The 10,815-nt window shown below is 32.0% G+C and overlaps 1 protein-coding gene across 1 annotated transcript; it reads left to right on the top strand.

The window, feature by feature from the left end:
- The first annotated feature begins 5,712 nt into the window (after positions 1-5,712).
- On the top strand, positions 5,713-10,327 carry LOC127087159 (ubiquitin-conjugating enzyme E2 7). Its single transcript, XM_051028022.1, has 6 exons — positions 5,713-5,948; positions 6,030-6,132; positions 6,673-6,770; positions 7,188-7,288; positions 8,267-8,344; positions 9,907-10,327. Exons 1-6 carry the CDS (start codon positions 5,789-5,791, stop codon positions 9,982-9,984), a joined length of 618 nt encoding a protein of 205 aa, XP_050883979.1. The 5' UTR covers positions 5,713-5,788; the 3' UTR covers positions 9,985-10,327.
- Positions 10,328-10,815: the final 488 nt, after the last annotated feature.

Below are 10,815 nucleotides of genomic sequence, written 5' to 3'. Positions count from 1 at the left end.
TTCCTGCCCATACGCATATGAGGCCTCTCATACGTGTATGGCCACTCAGCCTCACCCCTAGCATACACATAACAACAGGAGGGGGTGAAAATCATGTCTCTGCTCATACGCGTATGGGAAGGCCCATACGCATATGAGACCATCCAATTAGGCCCCCATCTATGCAGCATAAGCCTTACGCGTATGGCTCCAGCTGGGCCATACACCCTACCCTGGGCCATACACGTATGTGTAAGTATAAAAAGTTCCCATACGCGTATAGGGGGGGGGGGACATACTCGTATGTCCCTACCCAAATGTGTAAAAGCCTGGATTTTTCCTATTTAGCCAAGAAAACATGAATTTCCAAGGGTTGGACGGTTTTTTAGTACAAAGGTTGAAGGGTCAGAAAACAAAACGAATCATATTTCGTTACTTGGCAAGATAAGCAAGGTTGGTTGATAAAGAGGTAGACGAATCATATTTCGTTATTTAGCTAAGAGTACATGAATTTCCAAGGGTTGGATGATTTTCCTTTAGACACAAAACCAGAGAGATCGTTGCACGTTCGACTTAGATAAGCAAGGATGGATGATAAAAAGGTAGACGACTTGGTTGAATCAGATACTGATTCCGATAGAGAAGCAGAAGAACAAGTTATTGCTGAAGCTACTGAAGAAATAATTCTTGGGGATTATGGTAGAGCAAATGCTCCAGGTGGTCATCTAACTATAGTGAACCGACCGGTAATTGTGGAAAATTTTCAGTTACACCTAACTACCATCTAACAAATTTAGAAGAAACCTTTCATAGGAAATATAAATGAAGATGCGAATAAAAATTTGCAAATGTTTCTTACTATGAGTACTACTTTAAAGATAGATGGGAATTCTAAAGAAGCAAAAATGTTGAGAATGTTTTCGTACACTTTAGCTGAAGATGCAGAAGAATGGTTTTATTCACTTCCTACTAGAAGTATCACTAGTTGGGAAGAGATGGAAACAACTTTTCTCAATGAGTATTTTCCTGCTATGAATTTTAAACAGAAGGAGGAGAATCGTTAGGTGACACATACAAAAGATTCAAGAGATTATTGGTTGCCTGTTCTACTCATAACTTGGATCAGGCTGAACAGATGCAAGTGTTTGTTAATGGCCTCAGGTTGAAGACTAAACAACTGATTGATACAATTGTCAGTGGCTCATCTAATTTTACAATAGCCATTAGTATCAAGAAGATTATAAAAGCCATTGCTGCAAATGAACACTTAAAGTTGTATGATATGAGTGTGAGCAAACCAGAGGGAAGGATTAATTTGAAACTAGTTGCTCAGAGTATAAAGGCAGAAGACCAAGTTGTTGCAGAAGTTCAAAAAAGACTCAAGACAATGAATATAAGTACTCAACAGGTAGCTCAAGTTCAACTAGTTCAAGTTGTGAGTTGTGAAATTTGTGGTGGACCTCATTATGTCATGCATTGTGTTGCAACTGCGCAACAAATTGAAGAGGTTAATTTTTGGAAGTAGAATAACCCATACTCTAATACTTATAATCCAGGTTGGAAGAATCATCCAAACTTCTCCTAGAAAGACCAGGAGCAGAATGTTCAAAAGCAGGGTCCTATTTAGTATCAAGTGTTTTATGACTTATTATATTCTTGAATCCAAGAATTGGATGACTCAGAAGCATTTTCGACACAAGACTATGAGATTCGACATAAGAACTCTTCTATAGATGCATTTAGAGGATTTAAAGACAATTTCGACAATAGCAGCAATTTAAGACAATTCAAAAACCAAAGACACGTGGAAACACAATAGAAGGCAGAAACTCACGTAGCAAGATACATGTCGAATCTTGGAGAAGTGATAGTTGTCAATAGTTATAAATGTACATGATATATAAGTAGATTTGGTCTCTATGACAAGGGTTCACACTTTCATTCTATTATCCTTAGAATTCATATATTTGAGTCATAAAAACCAATAATTCGTGAGAAATGTATGAACATGCGTCTCACCTTTAATTAAAACACTTTTTTATTCAATTGTTTTGTTGTTTTTCTTCATTCATTTAAGTTACTCTGCATTTTATTTTTTTACATTCTTATCCAGTCTCTATAAATTCAATATAACCTTTAGGCACAAACACATTTCAAAAACATCTCGCACAAAATGTCCTTATGATTTTTTTCGACTTTAATCCTTTAAGTGAACTAAAACTTATGATTTGTTTACTAAAAACACCAATAAACACCATCATATAAGATGTTCAAGATTTGAACCAACGTTGATCATAAACCCTAAGTGCTCACTTGAGAGTCATTGCACTATAGTGTTGACAAAAGTCGTTAGCTTGATTCAGAGGGATGACTTGATCTTGATCAACCACTATGTGCATCTTTGACCGCTTGAGCTAACATCAATAATTTCTTGATTTCAAGTGTTGTCATCATCAAAATCATGTAATTGTTTAACCTATGCAGTTGCTTCTTGAATCCTGTTATTCATGAACTTTATCACCCTGGATTACTTTTTGATTATACCCTCAAGCATATAGATCCACAAGAATGACATGATACTGGACTTCTAGAAGAACAATTTTTGATTCACCTTCGAGATTGTTATGAGAAGAAAGAAAGTGCGATGTATTTGCCCCCCTTTTATAAGAGTTTTTTGAGTTATACCTTTGTAGCCCCCCTTTTATAAGAGTTTTTTCTAGAATTTATAATCCTTTAGTCTTCATCTACACCTGTCATTTTGCCAAGTAACGAAATATGATTTGTTTTGTTTTCCGACCGTCCTTCTTTTCTCCTTCTTTTGCTCCAGTTGTGCCCACCAGGTCCTATAATCTCCTACTAAATGACAAATGTTTATCTTTTAATGTCACTTTAGGACATAAATATCTTATTTTCGGGTCTTTGTGACTTCGTAAATCGTCTTCTTCCATCCGATCATCAAACAATCTCATTTTCATTGGATGTGCACTAAGATTTGTCATACGAGATTAACGGTAAGTTGTTCCGATTTTCTCTCTAGCAAAACCTTCAAATTATTTTTATTTTTCATAACTACCAAATTTTTTAAAAAGGTATAGTAGATATTCACTCAATAAAAATTAACAATTTTATTTTCGTGTTCGAAACACACATTCATTTCCCTAACCATTTTTCATGTATTTATTTTTCTATATACGCCACTCAAAAGATACCATAACAATAAATTTGTCCATATACAATATACCATCCTTATTCTAGGTTCAATGGTTCATGTTTTCCTCACCAAAAAACAAAATAGTTCATATAACATATAAAAAAAACCAAAGTGGGTTATTATTATGTGCGTGCCTCTAAGCAAAGCAAAACAAAGACGGTCCCACAGATGACCAGAAAAGCACAAAGACCTCTTACGTGTCATGATTTGATTGGACAGAGGAGCATCAGAAACAAAAGCAGTGTCACAGAGAATCAAACCTCCCATACGTATCCACCGGATACGGATGCATAAAGGCACAACACATAACTGATAACACAACTCAAACACAAGCACAGTACATGAGTACTTTGTCACTTTCACTGGCTATATGAACTTTGTATATAAATAAATTAAATATTAATTTTTATGTTACGAAGATGAAATAAAGTTCTTATACAATTATTCAATGGTATTTACTAGAGTATAATTTTTGTTATTTTTGTTGTATATAAATACAAAATTTAATTGACGATAGTATGCGAGTTAAGATTTTGGAAATATGTTAAATTTATTGATAAATTTGCACTTGAAGATATAAATCTAGTTAATATTTGTTAAAAAATATGTTATTGAAAAATTAATGCAGTTAAAAATTTAAAATAATTTTATAAAAGATAAAATAGATATTTTAAGTGGATTTTATTAAAAATTTCAAGTTAAAATTATATTTAAAGACCGAGATAAATATCATACTAAATTATAAATACTTCAAAAAAAATGTATATATCCTTTTAAGCAAAATATTTAAATGAAAATATCATTTTGAGTTTAAATTTTTATAATTCAGTTCAATTGATAATCATAAAAAAATATAGATCTAGATTCAAACTCGTGGTGTCTTATTTATTAATCTTTATCTTTAAATGATGAATTCTAACAATTAAGGTATTAGTAAAAAAAATTCAATTCTGAGTATTTTTGATACATTGAATATCTATTTTTTTAATTTTTTATTTAATATATACACACTAACAATAAATTTTCAAATATTAATTTTTGAGACTTTGAATATGTAAAAAAATATTTATTTAATATATATACACCAATAATATATTTTTTTATAATATCAATTAAATCAAATCAATTCACGCAAATTTTGTTAATTAGTTTATGAATATTTTTATAAATATTTTTTTTATAATAATTTAATTAAATATATATATATATATATATAAAACAATTTTATAATAAGTACATCTTCATTAATAATTTTATAATAACATTAATTAATTTTATATCATCAATAAGTCGCAATTAAATATACATATAACACTAAATTCAATCATGATTAAAATCATATATTTTTTCAAATAATCAACCTTTTCAAATTATATACCAAAATAACTACGTTTTTAATTTATTTACCAAACTAACCATATTTCAGTTGGATGACAAGAGGAAACTTCACGCATGTTTTGATTATTTACATATAAACGTCATTCATCATGGAACATGCATATACTTTGTAGGAGTATGCGTCATTGCATGTGACAATTTCTTTATTTTTTTACATGCATGCGCCACTGCATGTGGCTATTCATTTTTTTACATGTATACGTCAATTGCAGTAACACATGCTCTTACATTTGCATGTATGCGCAAATTACAATGACGTATGTGTATAAAAATCTAATGCATACGCCATAAGAGATGACGTCTCTCTTAAAACATTATTATTTTGATAAATAAAAACGTGATTATTTTGATATATAATTTGAAAAAGTTGGTTATTTAACTTTTTTAAAATCACATTTTAAAATAATTTGATAATTATAACTATGAGTTTTAGAAAATATACTACTACTTCTATCACTTATTATAAGAATCTAAAAATTTTACTGTAGCAATAAATTTGAAAAGAATATGTATTAGTTTTACATAATTATCCATATATTTAATAATATAATAGAATAGAAAAAACAAATATATATATCCCAAAAAAAATATTTTTTAGAAACTAACTCTAATTTTTTTTTTTTTCGAGTGACTCAATTCTAACCGTTACAGTTTCTTTTCGATCATAATTGTAGGAGATCGAAACATAATATTTTTATTAAATCAAATGTCAATCACTACTAAATAATTGAGATATAGAATCCATTTATTTTGATTTTTTTAAAAATAATTTTATGAAAAGAATGTATAATTTTTTTTTAATAAAAGTTTCAAATAAAAATTTGATTTGAATAGTTATTATGAAAATATTATTTTAAAATTAAAACTTTTTTTTGATATTAAAATTTTAAAAAATAACTTAATTTTAAAAAATTTGAAATAAATTTGAAATAACTTTTCATAAAAATCAAAATTAAAATATTTGAAAAAATTGCAATTTCGATTATATTTTGATCTTTATTAATATATATTTATATTATAGAATCCAAAATTAATTTTTTAATTTAAAAAATGAATATAAAAAAACTTTTAATTTAAAGTGTACAATGAATTTAAAGTGTACATTGAATTACTTGATTAATAGCATAAAAAATATTCACTTAATTTAAAGTGTACATTGAATTAAATCTTATAATTAAACTCTTTTATAATAATAATTGAATGATACAAAGAATCAAAGTGTGGGCTTTAGAACTTCTCTTTCTTTTTGGTTTGTTTGTTCACAATCTCTCAAGCAACCAAACCCTCTTCCAACTCTCAAAACTCTCTTTCGCTTCCATGGCGTCCCAAGCAAGCCTTCTCCTTCAGAAACAGCTCAAAGGTAATCAATTTCCCGTTCTTTTCACCGTTTCTTTTGCGTGAATTTTCCGCTGTCTTCTGATTAACCTCACCTTTCTTGCAGATCTTTGCAAACACCCCGTCGATGGCTTTTCCGCTGGTTTGGTCGACGAAACCAACATTTTTGAATGGAGTGTAACCATAATTGGACCGCCTGATACTCTTTAGTAAGCTCTTTTATATCAGTAGATTAATTTATATGATTTTCAGTTGTTACTTAGGTTTTTAGCTTTGATTTGTTTGATTCTCTGTGTAAGGGTTTTGGTTTTCCCTATAAAGATCTTGTAAGGTTTTTCAAAATTTGCTTGAATTGCTAGGTTTTTGTTTTTTGTGTTGATGATATAGTTTCATGAGGATTGAATTGAACTGAATAACAAGTAAAATAACTGATTATGATGGAGAGTAATAATTGAAGGCTTAATAAAAAAGAATACAGATTATATTTATTTTCAATGTGGCTTGGCTTCTCAGCTGCAAATCATTATACTGTACTGGTTAATTGATTATTCTGATTATGCTAGGGTTTCTCCTTAGCTGTAGGCTTTGCTTTTTGTTCTTGTATTAAAATAAATGCTCTGATCTTTGATTTACTTCCGCTTATTAGATTGCTTTTAGAGTTTAGTGTTTTAATTTTAGTAGTTTTAATTTTATTTGCTTTCTGTGATCACTCAGCTTATTTGTTTGTCAATTCTTTAAATTCCTTGTAGTGAGGGAGGATTTTTCAATGCCATTATGAGCTTTCCGCAGAACTACCCTAACAGTCCACCATCTGTGAAGTTCACCTCAGAGATATGGCATCCTAATGGTTGGTTTTTTTCTCTCTGATGCACAAATATCTGAAAGTCTTGTGTGTATCGTACTATAAACATGTTGTATCCAATAGTCATAGCGCACAGTGTTATCAAATAGTGGCATCATGGCTGCTATGGCGGATATACATGGCAGTTTTTGGGCTCGCCGCAATGGTAAATATCGGTCAATATTGCAGGTTTTCCGCTTCTGCCATAGTAAGCTATAATGGTGCCGCAAAGCGGTCGGTATGGCGGGATTTTGGCTCTCCGCTATGGACTGCCATCCACCATCGAACACTGAAACTGCATTAACTTCCTATAATTTTTAAGGAACAGTGTATTGCTGTGTCCGTGCATCATAGGTTTTTCTCATTTTTTATGTTGCTTTTTGTTGAAACATGTAGTTGAATGATGTTGTTTCTATTGTGCAGTATATCCTGATGGGCGGGTTTGCATATCTATTCTTCATCCTCCTGGTGAGGACCCAAATGGTTATGAGCTTGCAAGTGAGCGCTGGACACCTGTTCATACTGTATGTGAAAACTTAAAACCATAAATTCAGTTCATTTATTTCAATAATGAGAATTCTGCTTTTCATTATTCAATTGGTGATTCTGCATTAATATTGCTGACTAAATCAACTTGTTAATAGAAATACAGATTAGTCGTGTCTAGTATTTCTTCAGCATGCTTTTGTTTGATAGAGGTGGAATTGGTTTGTATTATGAAGTACTGCTATTTCTACAAAACGCTATAACGCTATTTGATAGCCGAATTTGTACAAAACACTATTTCTTCGTGATATGCTATTAAGTATAAAATATTATGAATTAGCGGCACTATAGCACAGTTGCGTTGCGTAGTATAATTTGAACAAACCACTATTTGCTTGTGATCTGCAATTGACAACACTTGGGTCATTTTTTCTAATACATGAGCCTCTGATATGTTTACCCTCTACAAATTTGTTGTTTCGGACCTGGCTACTGGCTTTGCCTTTGTAAAAGCCCGGCTCAACTTGAGAGCCTCTTTGAAAACCTATTTTGTACTATGTACTTTAAATATGTCATTAAGTTATCACTAAATAAACTTATAGGCTCAACTTCATAAGTAAGCTGACATGCTTAAAATTTTAAATCGACTGATTTGTTAGCCTTAAAGGCTATTTGAATGGTCTCTGTCTGATTTTTTTAGCTCAATACTATAAAAAGCCATGGCTTAGGTAATTTAGTAAACGAGTCTGGTATAACCTAGATCTGATATAAGTTGAAGGAGAGACGACATTGGTATTTGCTTGAAAGAGAACAAATAATATTTAATGTCATAAAGCTAATTTAAACATTAGTAACTTCAATGTTGGTAAAGCATTAATGATAACTTGCTGAATGTCCTTTGAAAATGGTATGTCACTTGTAGTCAATCATGAGTGATTTGACAAACTTGCTAATTGTAACTCTTTTCGGACCTGCTTGCTTTCTTATGAATAAATATTTTGTGTGATGTCATGCAGGTAGAGAGTATAGTGTTGAGTATCATATCGATGCTTTCTGGTCCCAATGATGAATCTCCTGCAAATGTTGAAGCTGCGGTAAGTTTGACAATTTTTCTTATTTACATGATTTTTTATTGCAATCTCCACCACACTTATTTCTGTATACTTATATATGCATGAGAAGAAATGACAAACTGATATTTATCTTGACAATCGCGCGAGTTCGTAGTGTTACCAACTTTGTTATGTTATATATATACTAGTAAAACAAACTTTTGTCCTTAGATTGGTTTCTTGCTGCATATTCTCCAAATATTTTCGTAGATAGTTTCTTAAGATTGAGTATTTAATAGAATTAAGTTCTAGTGTACATTGATAATAGCTATGGCATGTAAAGAGCGAGATGTGGAACTGCATATTATACAAGCATGTATAGTATGATACTTCTCTGATAATTAAGTAGATAACAAAATGAGATAAATTCTATCTTTAGAAAAGATGGATTTTATGAGTGATTAAATACAAGTGAAAAATAATATGATTATCGTAGTTTAGGCACTACACATGCTACATTAGGTTTAAATGAAACACAATTTTTGTAATTGGAGTTATGAAGCACAGAAGAAAAATATGAGAATGTTTTTCTCTTAGCATGTCAGATGGCTTGGCAATGAGGCAAGTAGGGACAGGGTTTTGCTCAATATAGCCTCGCACTTCAAGAAAACACCTAACACTCCTATCTACCCCACAAGTTTCAGGATGAGAATCCAACCTAGTCCCACAAGATAGTATTAAAACCACACCCTGCTCATCCTAACTAACTTCCATCCATAAAAAAAATCAGTCTCAATCTATGAAGCACGGATACGACGCGGACCTCAACACTGACACGTCAACACCAGTAATAATTTGAAAAATGAATAAATTGAGTGCAATCACACGTGTCAGTGTTGTGTCGGTGTCAGACATCTTACACTTCTTTGTTCAGAGGTGTTGGTGCGACAAAGGTCTCAATTATAGCATTACCTTTGTAGTAGCGAGACCGGTGAATACAGTCTGTCCTGCAGCACTACACTGTCTCATTGTAAGGACAGCTTTAAATCTTCACGAGCGGGTTGCAGCATGCTGAATACTAATGTGTTGGATGAGATTGCCATGCCCGCATGTTGGCAGATAAAAATTAGTTTTAGGATGTCAGTACTCACTGCGCACTGTTTCTGTTCGACCTCAACCTGGCCAGATAACTTTTTTGATACCCCATTTGATCCAAAATAAAAATATTGTTTGTCCTACTACCAAGGAATATCAATGAGGAATGGCTGATTATGCTGGCCAGCCAAAAATCTGCAATATTAACATGATGCCACAGCCTATGGCAGAAACATTGTGTGATAGGGGCTGCGGCCTATGGAGGGTGGCACAAGGTCTTCCAGGCTATAACTCCAAGGCGGAAATTTGACAACACTGCTGTCATTTGTTTGAGTACTGGAGGATTTAACATATTATCCTGTAATTTTTTTATTCTGGAAAACACTCCTAGAAATACACATTGTTGTTACTAATATCTCGATTGATGCGTTTTAAATTGCTTCAATCTCGACAGTTTGGAGTATTGTTTTGAAGTTTTTCTTAGACTCATGTAATGTTCATATTTGCAGAAGGAGTGGAGAGACAGGAGGGACGATTTCAAGAAAAAGGTTAGCCGATGTGTGCGGAAGTCACAGGAAATGTTGTGATTCACATCTCGCTTCTCATATCTTGCTTTTGTGAAGTGAAGAACATACAACTTTATGTAAGGATTGGATCGCCTGTTACAGTTGATCTGTGTAGACTTGCTACTGGAAGTTGACAGCACGCTACTTTCTTTAGTTGCGTGTCCTTGTTTTCTTATCTACATGGTCAATTGTAACAACTTTGAAAAACAAACTGTATTCTATGTGTTTTTGGCTAGTGTTTTGGGGACTAGTAGTTCATTGGAAATTTAGTTTGTTCATTTGCATAACCTTTGCTAAAATTTGATATTAGGCGCCAAGTTTTGCCTTTTGCTTATATAATATTGTGATATGGATGTTGCATTCAGATTTTACCATTTTACCTTCTTTACATGTATTATTGTCATTTTCGGTAGCATAGTTTTTGCCTTTAATCATGCAGTATGTAGCAGATGTCTCAAACAAGTTGGTCTTTATTGTGGAGACATCACTTATTGTGCTTATCTTTATCGAATCTATTAATGTGTGATAAATATTTATGTAAATAGTTATAAAATGCATTAAATTATATTGTTCTAGTTTAAAAAGTTAGATTGTATACAAGGATATCATTTGGAGAGATATTTATGGTTCAATCCCCTGTGAGTTTACTTGTGAAAAAATAGAGAGGTCTAGGAGCTAGGTTTCCCTCATCTCTCTGAAGGAATTCAAAGGTAATGTAGTCTAAAATCTATTTTAAAAATCTCTAAAGTGTATTTAGGTTTTCTCATAGTTAGATGCTGGAAAGTATTAGAAAAATAGAGAGTGAAGTGTTCTTCATCTAGAACAATCTTGATGCGAGAAAGAGAGTTTTGT

Source organism: Lathyrus oleraceus, chromosome 5 (assembly GCF_024323335.1).
Source record: "Lathyrus oleraceus cultivar Zhongwan6 chromosome 5, CAAS_Psat_ZW6_1.0, whole genome shotgun sequence".
NCBI lineage: Eukaryota > Viridiplantae > Streptophyta > Magnoliopsida > Fabales > Fabaceae > Lathyrus > Lathyrus oleraceus.
The sequence above is the reverse complement of the archived record's forward strand: the minus strand, read 5'-3'. Positions and strand labels throughout refer to the sequence as shown.